This window comes from Thermobia domestica, chromosome 4, assembly GCF_964235325.1.
Source record: "Thermobia domestica chromosome 4, izTheDome1.hap1.1, whole genome shotgun sequence".
NCBI classification, from domain to species: Eukaryota; Metazoa; Arthropoda; class Insecta; order Zygentoma; family Lepismatidae; genus Thermobia; species Thermobia domestica.
In genome coordinates, this window is record NC_137457.1 from 37229968 (window position 1) to 37249479 (window position 19512).

The following is a 19512-nucleotide window of genomic DNA, read 5'->3' on the forward strand; positions in this document are numbered from 1 at the left end:
TTGCTGACGTTATGCTGACAAAATCAATTCACAGTTGAGGCGGCACTAAATTCAAATTGATGACTTCGACCCAGGAATCCATCGTAGCATAAAGATACACGATCAGTGTTTAAGAAACGTAAGAGATCTTTTTGCTTTGATGATTCCAGGGGTAAATATCCTACTCGGAAGATTATATTCCTATCATTTCCAACTTCACTAAAATTCTTAATCCAAACTTTGTAGGATCATTTGGCTAGCTACGATTCTGTAAGATACGTTCTGTTGTAAATCAGCAACCTTTGTAAATAATTTCATCACATCACGTGTGTTTAGAAACTGTAGACAAGTAACCATGATGACGTTATCACGAATACTAACTCGAACGATGCATATATATGATGTAAAGCTGATGACGTGGTATTAACATGTTCTGACGTGTACTATTGCATTATGATAAACATTGTTGTCAAATGTTTTTGTTCTAAATAGTTACGAAACGGACATTCAATTTATCCTCCAAAGTTTAAGAGAAACATACCAAACCAACCTAAAGAAATGGATACCATCCAATTCTAACAATTACCAAGTATTGATTTAACAAAAACAAATGTATCCCACCGGAAATTTAAGGTTGGTGCGAAAATATACCTTTGTCTTATGAAAAAGTAATAAATTCTGGACTCATTAAATAATAAAGCCGTATCAAGGAGATAAAATAGGTCAATATCACTCGAAATTTGAATGTTTGGCGATGGGAGGGACACCAACATTTACAAAGGGTATCTAGGAAACGTTTTCCAAATTTTGTTATTTAGTAATTCCCAAATTTAAGAAAAGGTCCTATGTACCCAACAGATTTTAAAAAGTAAACATCAAAGTGTAAAGGAAATAAATCCCTGTACACATCCATCCTTATTGAAAAGGTTCAATTACCTCCAAAATTTACATTTATAACAATTTTTTACCAATGAAATGGTACGAAATTTATAATTATATTTGTTAGGGCCTAGTACTAGTATACAAAATTCGGCAATTTTTAAACTTTAAGGGGTGGGTCAATGTATTTTTACCAAATTTTAAGATGAAAACATCAATGCACTCATGCGTTCTATAAAAAATAGACCGCTGAACTCATTCATATGTTCGTATAAAATAATAAAGCCCTCACTAAAGAACATAAATTGTGTCAATAACCTCCAATTTTAATTTTTTGGTAATTTTTTTACCCATGATAGGAAATGAATGCACCACCCAAATTTATGGTGATACATATTAGGGTTTTATAGTAATATATTAAATGTTTAAATTGGGTAATATCCAAGTTACAAGGTAACAAAACCTGATCAAAGGGGTCAATAACCTCCGAAATTTAATTTTTTTACAATGTTTTAACCATGAAAGGGAACGATGTGAACCACCCAAATTTATAGTGATACATATTGAGGTCCTATACTATTGTACCAAATGTATAAATTGGAAAATTTTTAAGATTTAAAGGGTAGGCCAAGGTACCCCTCCACAAAATTTAAATTGGCGCATTAATGTACCGCTGTCTTATAAAAGGGAGTGGATCCCTCTTCTGCATAACAATATGAGGTATTAACATCTGATCAAAGGGGATAAATTAGGTGTAAAACCTCCGAAATTTAAATTGTTTGCAATTTTTTACCCATAAAACCGAACAAAATGGACCCCCAGTATTGATAGAGGTACGTAATCTTGTCCTTGACTACCGTACCCAACTCTTAGATTTGGCAATTTCCAAAATTTGAGGGGGTGTCCCTATGTACCCCTGCCAAATGTAGAAGGCGTGGTCCTAGTACCCCAAGGTCATTGACCCCTGGCGAAGGTCATTGACCTACGACCTATGACGTCAATAAGGGTTGGGCGGTAGTATACGGGGTGAGATTTAATTCAGTCAAATCCGATTTCCGTTTATTGCAATTGAATGTTAGTTTAAACATAGATTTTAGAGTCATCTACTATCTTAAACATATACTTAAAATTTAATGACAAAATTTATCCTTCGTCCTTGTTGGCGAGTATGTAACAATATCATAATCTCGTATGAATGAATTGTATGTAAAAGATTATCATTAAAGTCATATACAATGCCCACTGTTGCCACTGTATAGGAAACGTCTTACCTTTAATTATAATGTGAAATATACTCCCGTTCTTGTGATTCCGGTAAAGAAATTCAGAATCCGTTCTCATATGCTTTCAACTTAAATAAATAGACAAAAATTTCCCTTTAATGTCACATTCTCGTAACAACAAATGGAAAAGTAGAGGACATAGAACCAATCTTTAACATAATTAAAAATATTTCCATAATCATAGTGTTCGAAAATATGGTGGTTTTGATAATTAGTAGGAACGAAATATGATTTTTTTAAAAAGTCAATCAATAGGATAGTATTCGTATTTGAAACAATTGATGACTTTGATCAGTATAAATATGACACAGAGTTCAGTCATATGATCACTGTTATGAGCTAACGATTCTCACAAGCTTTGAGGGTCGAGTTTGAGCACACGTGAAGCGAAACCAACATACACGTAGCAAGAAAGAAACACATAACATGTTTTCATTAATCCTTCAAGTGTCAATTCTGAAGTAAAGAAGACATTGCCAAGAAGACAATTAATTTCCTTATTTGTACCGTATATATTGTAAGTATGTAACCGACAATGTGATTGTACAAACAACAATAATATTTCTGGAAGCACTTGTACTGATGAAGGCGACAAGTCAATCGTAGAAACGTAGTCAAAATATCCATCTTTAATGTTCGGGCGCTTCAACAGGTACAAACTTAAATAATACCGCAAAATGCGTTCACTGTACCACAAATCACTTTTACGAGTGAGCTATGTATTAATATGATGCGTGAGTCTTGGAGAGTATATTCTGATGTTCGTGAACTTGAATCTGTGGTGACACTTTGATTGAGGAGAAAAATACTGAAGATGATTCTCACCACTGCAGACACGCTTCTGTGTTTTAAGCCTTGCAAATGTAAACGTTCCAAATCATACAAAAACTGTTCCAACATATTCACGGAAGTTTATCGCAATCAATTTCATATAGATATTGACAACTATGTGCGATACACACCTAAAACAAATTATCAGCAAGAGATCAACGTTAAATGAACCACAAAGCTGCACATTTTGAACAGAGAAACAGAGGATTATCAGCAATTTGAATGATAAATCTACTTTGTTTGTACACCAATGATTCAAAGTTACCTTAAAATCAATAATAAACTATATCTATAACGTATTGATTAGATTGTTTAAATCCAAATTCTATAATAGTGTGTAAAGATGGTTTTCACCATGAGATCCATCTCCTCAAATGTCTACGAACACCATCCTCCTTTTCTGACTGATGAGATGTCAACTTTGGCCATCGTTTGAGATGTACATATTACCTCTGTGATTTTTCTTCAAAACTGATAACTGTTCAATTACAAGAATTAAAACTGTTTGATTACATTGCTACACAATGTTCCAGACATAACACTCCGGTCTGAATCTTATCCTAACCTGGTTATCAAGAGCAACAAATTCAAGTAGATACATTCATGTATTCTTAAACATCGGGAAGATTAGTATACGCTGCTTCGCAAAGGCCAAAAAATTTATATTCATATGATTACATTCACATTTACATGTAACATTGAGAATTCACGGAAGTTTCAAGCCAAGGCGAATAAATCCTCGTTTTTAATTTACATTCTGCCAAGGATATATTTTTATCTTCGCACAATAGTTTGGTTTTAATATAATTATTTCTAATATTTCGAAAATACATATGATTTGAATTATCATAAATACATAAATAAAGAATTAGTAACACGTCTAAACAAGTAAGGATGACAGTGTTATGTTGGTCTTTAATTCAAACCTACTTTCAGGAACATCGGAAATACGTAACACTTAGTTTATAATGTGCACTTAGCACCTAAACTGCAAAGTCTCTAGCTCGTAAAACATATACTAACGGTTATATTGAAGGGATTATTACCTATCATTATGAGAAGAAACTCATATAAATTAAAAAAAACACCAGCCACTTGCCTTAGAAACTGGGAAAAAACCGGGAGAGCCCCGAGATAACCCAGGAATAAGGTGTTTGACAACACCAAAGCCGATTTAGCATGAGGTGGTACTGAACTAGAGACCCCCGAACTAGTGGTAAGCGCTCTACCTCTGAGCCAACGTGGCTCCTTCTCTAAGTTTTCTAATCATACATAAAAACATCTGCTCTCATGTAGTCATTTACATTCTGACATGATAGTTTTGCAACTTTAACAATAGATGTCTTGTGATTGTTTCAGTCAAGAATCTTTTGTCACAGAGGTCAATAATCACATTTGAATAATACGCTATAGGAATTAGTTTAAGCTTTGAATTTTGGATGGGTTACTCTCTATTCGTATTTTCATATGCTGTCACATGAATACTCTACTATTCACAATAAACTTCAATTACTAAAGTAGAAGTACATTTAATCTTATGTTTACACTAAGATAATATAAACTGCAGTTACCTGCTTGCCTGGAGGTTCCAGCCAATGTTGGAAGATAAATAGTATCACTACTATCTTGCGAATTACAGCCATCAGTTTGACAATCACATACAGAATGCTTTTCAACCAGTAGAATAATATTGACTGTTGCTTCCAGTTTTTTAACTGAAAGGAAAAACGAACCAAATAAAAAATTGTGGCATTTTTAAGATATCAAGGTCAAAATGTACCATAAGCTTCATCGCAATAATTCAATCTAGTGCAGAAGGAATTATTATTAACTAAATTCAACAAACTGAAAAACTATTCTAATATTATTTTACAGAAATAATATACCTTATTGAGAAGTATGACATCATGAAATTTTTCCTTTTTTTATTTCCTGAAAGAGCGAAGTATTAATGTATATGGTCAATTAAGACAGTACTGAAAGTGGTTTAAAGCTTTCAATCCTTATAAAAACGTGAAAGAAGAAAATTTACGCTTTACGGCCCATGGCTACGCCAGCTAGCCGAAAGGAGAGAAACGTAGAAGAAGAATCGTGGCACAAAATATATTAAAGAATATCTTGAATGGTATCGAAGATTTAAATTTATTAGGTTGGTGTTAATGATAATTTCGGTGTAAATTCTTGTGTACGTGGTATATAATCTTAATTCTCAGTCTAACCCTTCTCTCCACTACTTTATTTCTGTTATAGTCGTAACGCCTAGCTACGTTGGATAAGTAGACCGAATCTGCCTTCGGACAGTAACGGTAACACAAATCATAATATTTGGTAATACAAAAAATAAAACGAAATATTTCTGTTTTACACCTCATAGTTATGACTTTAGGCGAAAAGAGACAAATTATTAATGAATGTCGATAAATGTGAAAAGAATTGTTGGAATGGAAACGTAGGGGGAAACGGAACAATTCCGAGAAAACTGACGGGCACAGAGGATGGTAAATGTCCACCGTATTCGGAAATGTAGTTAATTTAATTGCCCTGTAGAGTACGTCAAGTGTAGCATTTTTGGATATTGGGATCTCCGATAGCCAACGCGTGCACAGCACACTATTGCCGAACTTGCTGTGAGAAAGTCAGTGGGCCTATGTTGTGTGATGACAAGGTATTCACCTTGTTAAGAACAATCAGTATGTTATCACTATACAATATAAGTAACTTTTCAGATCCCAGAATGCGTTTTTAATGACCGCATTAGCTGCTAGAAACGAAGCATAACGAATACACGTATATTTCGTTTCGTTCACATGTTTATACGCAAGGCAAAGTAATATAGGGTTTCCCGACTAATGATATTGATACATTATATATAAGTACAGTACATTCAACCTCAGTTGTTAAGACTCCTAACTACGAGAGCACTTTCCTTCTTCATATATTTCCGCATAATTACAATTGCTAAAGTTTATTACTTATGTTTAGCAGACTTCTCTTCTCATAGGCTTGTATGATATAAAACATAATGACCCCATGGTAGAGTACTTGTTCAATCTTATAAAACGCATTGTTTATCATCTATACACATAATGCTAACTTATTTGCTCCTTTTCTATATATATCATTCTTATAACTTCTGATTAAATTCATCTTATAATATTTCCTTTGGTTGAATAAACAGTCATTATATTCGCTACATGTAATATCTTTATATGTAATATTTTCTTAATACCCTAAACTTATTTACATTTTTAATTATCAAACTTGCCTTTAAAGTTTTTACCTGCTATATCCATTTGAAGTGCTTTCATAGAGTTTATCTTACTTCTTAAATCTACAAAGTCAGGTAATTGTGCCTCTAAACTCATCCTTCATCTTACCAAGTATTTGTTTATTTATCTGTGGTATCTTCTATCTATTATCGTGAGGGTAATTACTTGTGTTGAAGTAATCAATATCATTTTTCATGTCCTTGTATTTATCTTTTGTTTGAATATAGTAAATATAAATCCTTGCCTGTGTAACACATTCCGATTTTGCCTTGATATTTTGCCTTGAAAACTTAACATACTCATCCCAACATATGTCACTTTATTTAAAGTTAATTTGCTTTGGTTCAATATTATCGCACATAAGTTGTGCATAAAAAATTCAATTTCTAAAATTTAGTTGAGCAGATAGCCTCACTACTAATGTTGGATCACATTCTATTTTCATAGGCTTACACAGGCTTATCTATCTATCTATCTATCTATCTATCTATCTATCTATCTATCTATCTATCTATCTACCTATCTATCTATATCTATAAAAACTGAAAGTGACCATTTTTGTAACTTATTAATTTTTGAATCAGCCGAGCAATCTCAATCAAATTGGCAATAGAAATGACGTCCAGGCCTGGAATCTTTTCTTTTTATCATTTCACTTTGAAGGTGCAACTTAGGGCAGGATATACATATATATATATATATATATATATATATATATATATATATATATATATATATATATATATATATATATATATATATACATATAATATATATATATAATGATTGAAAATTACCGACATTAATGTCCAATCCAAAGTTCTCGGGGTCACGGAGATGAAGAGTGACACTTCCGATACCGTTTAAATCCGAAAATATATCCCACTAATGCTCCTAATGGGAGACGGTAACATATAAAAATAGTTGAAATTTCTTCCCTTTGACCTCCCTAAGGGCATGAAATCAATTTTTTATCATAAAATTATCAGATGTTTGGACAGCAAAACGGTTATATAATTTGGTTAAGACTAGCTACCTATTTATTAACATATTAAAAGTATACTAACACACACATTTTGTACGTATGTAGATATTTTGACCTGTGAACTTTGTAGAAGCCTTATATTGAAAAATTCATCTAAAGTTTCATCCATCCTTTTATAACGACTGTATACGGTCGCGTACCATTTTCCATGCTTTTCGTACTTTCATACTTTGGACTTCAGCCGCCGCTTTCTACAATCGTAAATTTAAATTGTGTTTCTCATGTTTTACATATTCCAAGTTATCAAGAAAATCTAACATGAAAATTTTTAACTGGTAGCCATAAAACATCGGAAATATTGAAAACGTTAAAAATTTTTAATTCGCGAACATTTCACGTGTAGCGTTTCGGTCGGAAACAATAACATATATATTAGACAGCGAACCCATGGTAGCCTTATTATTGCAACCAAAGCGACTGTTTGTACTCTTGCCCGGCTGCCTGAAGTGGATTTAATCGATGCATTCGAAGGAACAACGGGAACCAATTAAAGGTCAACCCGGGCCCACGTGATCTATGATTCTCTCTCTCACTCTCTCTTCCACTGTCTTAGCCCGTGTGTGTGATTTCATTCCACAGCAAGTAGTTGGTTGATAGGTTTTCGTGACGTCATACCATAAAGAATAGATGCTAACGAAAGACACAGGCTTTCCCGACATTTTTAGATTCATTATATATAAGAACTTTCAAGAAAATACTAAACTGATTTCAAAAATTCTTTTTGCTGGGAAGATTGTCTAATTCCAATGATAATACTCTATATATTTGGTCTAGGAATTAATTCGTGCGGTTTTTAATAAAAATTGAAGCTTTATTTCAAAAACAAAGTAAATGAATACGTTAACAAAAATATTGTCCATCGCTAGCCACTACTTTCTCCCATCTTTCAGGCAATTTACGGATTCCGTGTCGAAAGAATTCCTCATCTTTTGACGCAATCTAATCAAAGATCCATTTTTCGATATTTTCTGAAGAAGTGAACCGCTGTCCAATCAAATCGTTATTCATGCAATCGATCAAGTAGTAGTCAGACGGAGCAGTGTCTGGTGAATATCGCGGGTGGAGTAACACTTTCCATCCGACATTTTCCAAATAGGTTTTGACCGGTTTTGCGACATGTGGTCGAGCGTTATCATCTTGATAAATAAGTTTATTATGCCTGTTATTCCATTCTGGTCGTTTTCAGGCCAGAGCTTGCTTCAAACGCATTAATTGTTGTCGATAGCGGTGTCCATTAATAGTTTCACCAAGTTTCAGAAGTTCATAGTACACCACACGTTTCAAATCCCACCATATATACAGCATAACCTTTGCACAATGAATATCTCGTTTCGGTTGTGAAGGACCTGGTTCACCTTGCTTCACCAAGGCCTTTTTTCGTTTAGGATTCTCGTAATGAATCCACTTCTCATCACCAGTTACAATTCGATGCAAAAATTACTTCCTTTCTGTCTTTGAAGCAGCAATTCGCAAACGGTTTTTCTTCTTTCAACGTCTTTCTTTTCAATTCATGTGAAACCCAATAAGACATCTTTTGAATCATTCCTATGGCTTTGAGACGTTTGGAAACTGTTGTTTGCTCAACTCCAAATGCTTCTGCAAGTTCGTCCTGCGTTTGACACGAATCCTGATCAAGCAATGCTCTCAATTCTTCATCTTCAAATTCTTTTGGCTGTCCAAATTGCTTTTGGTCTTCCAAGCTGAAATCACCACTTTTAAACCGTGCAAACCACTTCTGACACGTTCGCTCAGCTAGAGCATGGTCACCAAACACTTCCACTAAAATATGATGACTTGCGGTAGCACTTTTCTTCATGTTAAAGCAATGAAGAATAACTCCCCGCAAAAACACTTTATCAGGCACAAAATGCGCCATTTTCAGTTGAAGAAAAAATGTTGTTGTTTCCGCTTCAAGCAACTGACATATACTAAACAAGATGCTCAATGACAGTAGTTTTCAACGCATGTTTGGATCAACGAAACTATGGGACAATAAGCTAGTTACGCCATCTTTTGTAAAACCGCACGAATTAATTCCTAGACCAAATATTATTCCGTATAATGTGCCCTAGGTCTCTGGGGCCGTCATTTCTTGGTTTATTATATATATAGTTGTTCATTCAAATGAAATCGGCCAATTCCCAAGTCAAAAGCTCTTGACAAAATTTATTCTTTTAACCTAAGATTGTACAAGCTTTAGGGAGTTGAAAACGTGTATACATTATTTTTTGTTTGTTGCAGGTTTGTTTGTGGCGGCCATTTTTTTAGGAACCTGGGCGTATATTGCACTTTTCACAGGATTCCGTTGAACGCTGTAAGTTTTTAGGTTTTAAGGATAATTAGTTCAAACCAAAACTGTGTGAAAGTTAATGAAATGTACAACACTGTGTTTTGTGCTATTGAGACATACTTTAGAACGTCGAAGAAAAAGCTCTGAACATTGACGTTGAAACCCTAGAAATTACCATTTTGGAAAGTACATTTTGAAACGAAATAAGTAAAACTTACCTTCAATTCTTTGTCTGCATAGAGACTAGGTAGTGTACAACGTTCCAAACAAGCTTCAGACGTGAGTACCTTGCACTTGACTTTTTGGAAGTTTTTAAACTTTGCGAATTTTTGAAAATCGTGTATTTTCACTATCAAATATATCAGTAAAAAAGAAGTGAAAAATTTACACAAAATAAACAATAGTTGCGAAGTAACAAGTGAGTAAAATTGCACAACTGAGACTAGAGTAGTTTCTAAGTTATAAATTGTTGTAAAGATGTGAACTCACGATTTTAAAAACTTAACAGATGTGCAGAATGTGTGTTGATATAGTATCTCAGGCATACAATTTATCTATGTTTCATCAAAAGAAGTGCGATCAAATAGCAAGAAATTCGAAGTTTGCTACTTATAAAAGAACTATCAATACCAGATCATATAATAGATTTGTAGCTCTGACAAAAACACAAATCAGATGGTATGAATACTCACGATCAGATGAATTTACTGATTGCAGTATATTAGTACATCCAAAACATAACATGTTGTCATTTGCACCTAATGATACCATAATCTGTATTTATGACAGAAATGATAAATTGGGGAATTGAAGACATCAGTCAGGGAAATAAGGATCTTTCTGATCACTTTTTCCATCCCCATGGCCCAATAACCTCTTTTAATCTATATACAAATGACAAAGTGGGGGTGTCAATCACTAAGGTTCACCGGAAACTCAGACTCACAAAGTTCACAACTCCTACATACCGTACTTTCATTATGAGTGACAAACTCTGTAGACAAATAAGTCAACTATTTACCTCCCTGTCTCAAAGTAGCACTATAGGTACAATAGAAATAACAGACGACTTTGATTTTTGGACAATATATGATTTATAAATTATGCATAGTTTACTAATTTAACATTACTGTCGTATTAATTTGACTTTTGCTACGAAGTTTATATTCACTCCATTGGCGCTTCATGACATTAAGTCCCAGAGAAGAATACCCTTATAACTCAGAAACTGCTCGAGTCTCAGTGATGCAATTCTACCCACTTGTTGCTGCACAAATATAGTCTATTTTGTGTAAATTTAGGATTTTTCACTTCTGTCCCACCTGATATATTGATGGTGAAAATACACGATTTTCGAAAATTTGCTATGTTTAAAAATTCCCCCCAAAATTCAAGTTTTTCAGATCTGGAACTTATTTGTGACGTTGACTATTACCTATCTCTATGTAGACAAAGAATTGAAGGCGAGTCTAATTTACTTCTTTTCAAAATGTACATTCCAAAATTGCAATCTCTAGGTTTTCAATCTCACTGTTCAAAGCGATTTTACCGACGTTCTGAAGTGCATCTCAATGTGCACAGGACATAACAATAATTGTCCGTTCCATTATATTTCATATTGTTTTGGTTTACACTCATTATCGTAAAAACAAAAAGATACAGACTTTGACGAAATGCATTACAAAGTTAAAAATGTGTTCAGGCGCCTATACAAAATGATGGCTACGACAAAACGTGCGCGGTTATAAAATAAATGAATTACCGTTTTCGACTCCCTAGATGCTGTTCAAACTGAGATAAAAACTTAATTTAAAGAAAACTAAATTTTGTCAGCAACTGTCATTGGTTGATTTCATTTCGATTGCCCAATAAGCAAGTTTCAGAATCTACTAAAACCGGTTTCAAAAATTCTTTCCACGTCGGAATCGTAACTAATGTCAGTGAAGACATGCTATAATGTATTTGGGAAAATTGGTCTTGAGCGTCTTACCCGCATTTTTTGATTTGTTATATATAAGAACTATAAAGAAAACACTTAACCCATTTTAAAAGTCCTTTCTGCAATGTTATAGCAGAGCTCTGTAGGTATACTGTATATTGTGTGTTAAAACTTCCTTTCACGACGTATAATTTAACTCAACTATATCTAATAGATAAAAGCGAGTGTCAATCTTTTCTTTAGCCATTTGTTTACATTAGGAGGACTATTATTGACTGTAGTTAAGGGTTTAGTCATGGACTACAAATGGCTAGAGAATTTAGCTACATCAAGGGTATTTGATTCAGTAAAAGGCATAGACAGAACAAAGAAAAGTTGACTATAAAAGGAATACATTGCTTGCAAATATTCGTTCCTATTCATACGATCCTGTGCTGCTTCTAATGAATGAAGATAATCCTGTAGTGTTTGCATCGTTTGAAAGAACTCTCATCCATTTCTCAACATTTTTTTTTTGTCCTAAGGATTGATAATATGTTTTTATCCTCTGACGCTTGCAGCATCGCCTGTCTTTTTGCGTGTAATTTTATATAAAGTATTATGGGTTCATTCTCCCCTGTTGTATTTGTTAAAATTCGAATTCCGCCTTGTAGGTTAGCAATTTGGGATAACTGAGTGTTTCCAATTTATTTACTTAACTAATTCATTTCGAGATTTTTACTGAAGAACTAGGTCTAAGGCAATCTCCTGTAAGTACGTGGAAAGTAACTTCTCCTCAGATCACGACAGCAGTATCGCCAGATGATCAAAATTCATAGAAAAATCAAGACCTTCAATAACGCGTCCGGAATATTTGCAATTCGAGATATTAAATGGAAAGGAGAGTGTCCAGTCAGTCTGGATAAGTATGACACTTCTACCATGTAAAATTACTTTAACATGCTGTTAGACATAGCATTTTAACCATGCGATTCAGATTTACGGAAGAAATGAAACTGGTGCAATTGAACACATGGTCTCATGGTTAATACACGGTAACATTGAAACATGATCTCATGGTTAATACACGGTAACAAAGCGTATACTTTTACTCACTTGTTGCTATTTATTCATTTGAAATTCCTGGTAATAATGTCTTTATTACTTTATGTAAAGTATTACGTTCCTATATTTGGGTATTTACAAAATTTCCTGCAACGAATACTCTCGAGAAATTAAACATTCCCAGATTAGAAATCAAGCAGAGAGCAGTTTAATCCTGAAAAAGAACTACATAAAATCTTGCCTGGAAAGAGTCTATATATTAATGGATGAAAAGAGTCAATATTTACATGGATGAAAAGGGCCAATATTTTCAAATTTGTATTTTTACAGTTCTCTAAAGTAATTTCCAGTTAAGGCGAAACCTCACTGTTTAACATTTATACTCCACCGTAAACCATCAGTTTAACTTCCTGCAAACAGGGATGGTAATTACTGAGATAATGATGTAAAAATTAAATGAACGTAAATAGAGGAGGAAACGGAAGAACCCGAGAAAAACGCACAGTCGGTGTTTATTAACAACAATACTCGTATTGCAAACCCATGAGTAGAACGAAGGAACTTCGGTGATAAAAATAAACGCTTTAGCAAATGCCCCATCGAATTATCCAAGTAAGAGTCAATATGCGAAAAACTACGTGTGAAATCTGAAACACAATCGATCCTTTGAATTAGTTTCCTCCATGCATTGTAACACTTGATAATGAACCGTCAAAAAGAAAGAAGCTGTTTAATTGCATAGTTCCCATACCCAGGAATTTTGCCAAAACACAAGATACAGAAGAGCAACATATGAGCAAGATGGAGATCCCATTTACGACTTTTTTCTCGCTGATGGTTAGAACATGCCGACATTAAAACAGGAACTGCACATCACGAAACTTTGTTACTTCCACAGTATACTGAAAACAAATGAATTTCAATCGAAAATTCAAACCATCCGTTTTTCTTTTCACTCACTTTACAGTAAACTACTAAACAAAGAAATCCAGTTTTTGATTCGTACTTTTGGAGAGGGATGTTAACTAGGGGTCTCCGTGGATACATGTCGCTAAAGAATAGAACAGATTTTCTGCCACATTCTCAATACCTGTATTCCAATTATAAAATATTTTTACACGACCTGTCTGAAATAATCTTGATCTATATAACATTTGATATTTCCCTTCGACACACAAAAAGCCTACAAAAAGTTTCCTCGAAGAATGATTAGAGAGAGAGAAATAGAGTGTAAGAAGGAAATTTTTTTTTTATACTAATGCGAAGTAAATATTGTCAGGAAACTGCTGTATCATTTTCAATGTCAGAAAAATTTTAAATGAAAATAAACAATTTACTTTCTTTATCTTATGAAGCGCTTCATCATTAGTAAAACATTTCAAATTTGCAATTATTATGAACAATGAATATATATGGTGGTATAAAGGTATAACAATAAACATTACTTTCAAGCACAACGTAGAAAGTGCATTTGGTGTATATACCTACACATACTCCATATTTAAGAATAACCTGGTGCATACACGACGTGTAACCTATCACCTAATTATGTAAGCTTATAAACGCTTTCGAAATAAGACTTTTTGCGAATTTAAAATACATTACAATGAAAACACGGAAGCTTAAACACCAGTTATTTAAAGCTGGAAGCTTAAATACCAGTATTCCAAACTCCTTTTATTTGTTATAAAATTGCTTTCTTCACTCACTGTCAGAAAGGAAAATCCTATAAAATCTAATCTGATATGAAAGAAAAAGAAATAAATTGAAAATATACGTTCTTCATTGCATCGTTGATTCAACTGCATATAGTGGAAGATTTCCCAATATGATATTCGAATGCACAAGGAGAAAGAAAACCACATCGCGCAAAGCCGTAAGTTTGTTACACAACGTTGGTGGAAAATACACATATAATTTAAGTGTGAAATTGCCAATTATAAAACAAGTACTGAACATCAGCTGAAATGATCTTAAAATTTTCACTTTTAAATGTTTTTAAAACTCATTCCTCACAAATCCCAATTCCTGACAATTAGTAAAATTCCTGACTTATCCCTGTTTCCTCAGAAATTCTCATATTTTGTGGCTTCCAGGTTTGCCGACACCCTGTATATGATATAACATTTTCTATGTAAGATATTTTTATTTTATAGAAAGTCCTGGAAAACAGACTGGGTTTTCTCTATTTACATTATATCTATATGTGATACATTACATATCTCCTAACAAATACAGAAATCGAACAGGTATTCGTTTAGGGCTCATCTACAAAATCAGATTAACATATTTCAACCATTTTGTTTTAAACAAAAGTTTTAGCCTTCTGCATGACACATGTTAACTTAGGTGTGGTACGTGAAGAGCACGTGAAAGGAGGAATGCAGAATTCAGAAGGTTTCACCAAGCAAAAATGGCTCGATAGGTACGAACAACTATTCGAAATTAATGAAAGCCTTCTATAATATATAATCAGTCATAACAGAACAAGTGTGAACATAGAATGTAGTCACAGTTATTCGGAAGAAATCCCTCCCCTTTATTTTTTCTCATGTGAAGTACTAGTATACCCTGCTCTAACACAATGTATTGCAATTTTTTGTCATTGATTATTTCATTTCTAGTCTTCTACGTATATTTATTGCATACTATTAGAAAATCTTTGGGAGCGCCTGAATGTGATGAAAGTGTGCATATAAGATAAGGCAAAAAGATTATAAAATTGTCCGTTTCTTGCATCCTCACAAACATTTTAGTCAGGCAGAAGGGGATAATTCTTTCTCAGAATCTTTAGCAGGGTTCATATAGTTGAAAGTTCGCCACATGGCTTATCACAGCCCTTTATAGGCTATAGTAGCAATATGAGTTTTCCTTCTGTAAACGCTTTCCTTAGAGATATTTTGTCATATATCTTCATATTTGTTATCTCTAGCTGACACATGAAGCTTGGGAAACTTTCTTAGACTAATATTTTATCTATGCAGTACACAGATATTTTCTAGAGTCTCTTGCAAGCGAATTGTCAGTACTGCCACTAACCAATCGGAACGTTCCGTGTTTAAATCTTGACATCAGTCATCCTGATCCGAGATTTTCTACTGGTTTTCTCAGACTCGCCAGATAGACGAGTATAATCTTCACTCTGAAGTCAAATGTTAACAATCACTGTCTCAAGTTCCTATTATCATTAAATTATATAAAGTTTGAAACAACTTTAAATAAAGTACGTGAATCGGGACACTGTACTCACTTCAATAAATGCAACAGATACACATTTTCTCTTCTTCTGGATGCTGTCAACCATAACATGCCTGAAAGTATACGTATGACTGTCTTTTCACATTGCATGAGAAAATATACCAGCACTCTACAGGGCAAAAACGAATTGGCTCTCGTAGGGTGTCTAGGCATTGATGATAGTGCATTTTCTAATTTCCGTCCTTCCCTGGGAGAATCCGAAGCTTGAGAAGGGACGAGAACTCAAGAAACCTACTTTTGTAGCTAGAAGACGGACCTAACTCTGTTGCTAAATACAGCCAACATATTTAAAAGCATTCAAATCGAAAATAATTTATTTTTAATTAGTGTACTCTAAAGTATTAGTAATAATAGAGTTTAGATGAATTTTGAATTGTATAAATTAAAAGGATTTTGTAACATTTTAGAAATTAGCATGCCATATTTTATATAGGACACTTCTATAGCTCATCAAGTACTGGACGCAGCTTTAAAGAAATAGAAAGCCAGATTTTTTAAAAGTATATTTTAACTTTCGAATTACCTAATTAATTTTCCATAAAAGATATATAGTCAAACTGTAGGTATTATAAAACCAAGGAGTCTTTTACAGAGTGTAGATTAACTCAGTATTTGTAAAATAGCCGAGTAACAAACACCATGACTTTTTCCTTTATTCAATTAATAAAACCATACATTTCGTTCACTTTTACCTTCTTACCTTGAACAACACCAATGAAAATCAATGCGCAAATACTAGTCTTGTGTGCACTTACTACGCGGTTAGGCATTAAACAAATTATTTATTGTACAGAAACACACAAAATCACCAAAGCATGTTTGATAAAAGCACGAATGAAATATAAACGCACTAGAAGCACTGCATACAAATCGAAAAGAAAATAAATCTCACCTTCTAGTATTACTGTGACACCCTCACCCAAGATGTGCTTGACTTCTTCCGACTGAAATGCAGTTTCCAGTTGCTGTAATTGTTCTTCAAAAATGTCACCAACATTTTCCAATTTCACTGGAACAGTAAGATCATTGCCACAATTAGAGTACTGTTCCACCGAACTCATTACTTTAATATTGTACCTACATGCCACAGCTACACACGAAAAAAGCAGATATTAGAAAGATATGTGTTGTCTGTCTAGTTTATGATAGAGCAAAGAACAAGGATAAACTGCTTTCCGAGCAGCTATTGCGTCGAGACGAATAGCATGATAAATGCTCATACCTTAATTTGTTTCGAAGAAATCAATGTTTCCAACTGTTCCAGTCAAATTTCCGTATTATATAACTAAGGTGGAAAATTACCGCTCAAAGTTGGAGAACGAAAATGAAAGGAAAAGTGTCTTGGTTTATTGCGAATATCTACTCTAAGATACACGACACGAACATGCGAATAGTACCAAAAGCGGCTTCACTGTCAAGAGAATAATATACGAAGAATTGTCCGAAGAAAATGTGTCTTTTTTCTCTAGCCGATTTACCAATTCTCTCCGGACAATACATTTTTAGTCAATTTTTATTCAATCAACTTCAGCATAAATTCTACTCATTGTAGGAACATGAATAACATCTCGTCTTCTTTGGAATGAATTTGCCTTTTGAAGGGTCTCATGCATTTGAGGAGAGAAAAGTCGATAAAATGCGATTTTAAAAACAAAATCCCTTATTGTAAAAGTTTGGGCTCCTCTGAGCGCTCCTTGTTTTAAAGCTCGTATCTCAAAATCATGTAAAACATACAATATAGTGTATGTAATATCAGTGCAAAATATCTCATAGCTTGAAAGCTGAGGACGGGAAAATTAATATCCTATATGGAATCCTAATATCCTACTCCTTGGTACCTGATACTGTCTCGCAGCTTGCCTTATTGATACTTTCCTCGAAAGGACCGCACTTACGGCCTTTTGTAAATTTTCACTGCTGTAATGTCGATAGGGCCGACCCCCTACAATTTTCTTATACACTCGTACCATGTCCGAAATCACCTCACACTTGGCTTACATTTCAAATTAACGTTCTCAGCTGAACCTCTCTAATGATTACATTTGAACTGACTGGCTAAATTCAATACCGAACACCAGATGCGTGCGAACGAATATTCGACTTAAGTTGACATTCGGCGAAGGCTTCCCAACAAAGAGGTTTTTCAGCCACGCGGTAACAATAGAAAATATTGTCAGCAAGAACAAAGACTATTTTTCAAGGTTTGGTGCCAACAATAGAACTTATAATAACTGAGGTCGGTAAAACCAACAATACAGACTTGATTGTAATGCATTGTGGTTTATTTGAAGCACGACAGCAATGAGAGAGAACATTAAAACTCATAGGCGTCATAATGTCCGAAGTCGCCCCGACTGTCCGAAGTCGCCTCAGTTTACGGTATTGTCATTCAGTAACAAAAATAGTAAATAGTCGCAGGAAGCAGGTACGATCATTCCCAAAATGAATGTTGCATATCTATAACTGTGCTCATGTAAGAATATAATTTGATAATGATTTTGAAGGCTACTTTTAATATTGATACTGTCTGCATAATTGGAAAATGTATATTTTCGGCAAATTTGATAGGAAAAGAATTATAAATACGAAAATTAGAATGAGTAAAACAAAATGTTGCTAAATGAACAAGAAAGTTTTATTTCGGTTTTATTGTTCTTATTTACTGCTCTTTTGACATGAAATTTGCCACTTCCATGCCTTTGTTAATCATACACATACAACAATATAAGAAATACCGGACGAATTCGTTATCAAATTATATTCCTACAAGAACACATTTGTAGACGTGCTTGAAAAGTTTTGTAATTGGGAATAGAATAAGAAATAAGACAAAAGACAACCAAACTAATTTTAATTAGGCACGGCTTCATGGATTCACTTTTATTTACATTAAAAATGGAAATATGTTTTTTTCAGTTTTGTTGGAAATAAAGTTAAGATATTGAACTGTAATATTACATAACGATTTAAGTGTTGCTGAGACTATTTTTTTTTAATTTGGTAAGTAGATCGAGAGAATGGATTTGAACAATAGCGGAAAAATATATTTGCTCAATTATTTAATGTTCCATGATCTTCCTTCTAAGAAATACCACAAATAGCTTTAGACTTATAGCCTGGAATCTAATTGCTAATCTATAAGTCTTAAAAACTTAAATGGAATGGAAATAATACTACCGAAACAAAATATTCTTCGATCAATTCGTGGTAGCAAGAGGATCAAATTCATAGTACTACTTTCTCACAGTGTTGCAATTCGCACTAAGCTAAGGTATGAGTGACTCTCTTTCAAAAGTTCCTTAATTCCGAGCATTCAATACACACAATTCCAGGTTCGGTTCATAATAGGGATCCTTATCTTGGATACAAAACTGGGCAATAGTTCGTATCCAAACTTAACCCTTTTAGGACTTTTGGTACATTTATATCATGGCGTTGACCTTTATAATCTCTAGTAAAGGTCATTCAAGCTTGGACGAATCAACGAACATGTCTCATGAGCGTTTTGCAGTCACCTCTGCGATCGTGGGTGTAGTGACGTCAGAAACATTGAAGAAGGAAGAAAGAAGGAAAGTTTAGAGCTTCTTTTAAAAAGAGACATTCCTCACACATCCATTTTTATACTAAAACCACGGTTTAAAAGGTCGTGTTCGTAATGAAGGATTGATTAAAACTGCACAATCGAAATTTCCGGA

General features: G+C 33.9%; 1 protein-coding gene across 1 annotated transcript in view; it reads right to left on the reverse strand.

Annotated features, from left to right (window-relative positions):
* LOC145683294 (uncharacterized) overlaps positions 1-19512 on the reverse strand; it is a 130499-nt gene that overhangs the window by 64759 nt on the left and 46228 nt on the right. The window contains exons 5-6 of the mRNA XM_081754653.1: positions 16710-16826; positions 4544-4687 (exon numbers count right to left, since the gene is read on the reverse strand). Of these exons, the coding sequence (XP_081610779.1) occupies positions 4544-4687; positions 16710-16826 (261 nt within the window). The remainder of the gene's footprint in view (positions 1-4543; positions 4688-16709; positions 16827-19512) is intronic.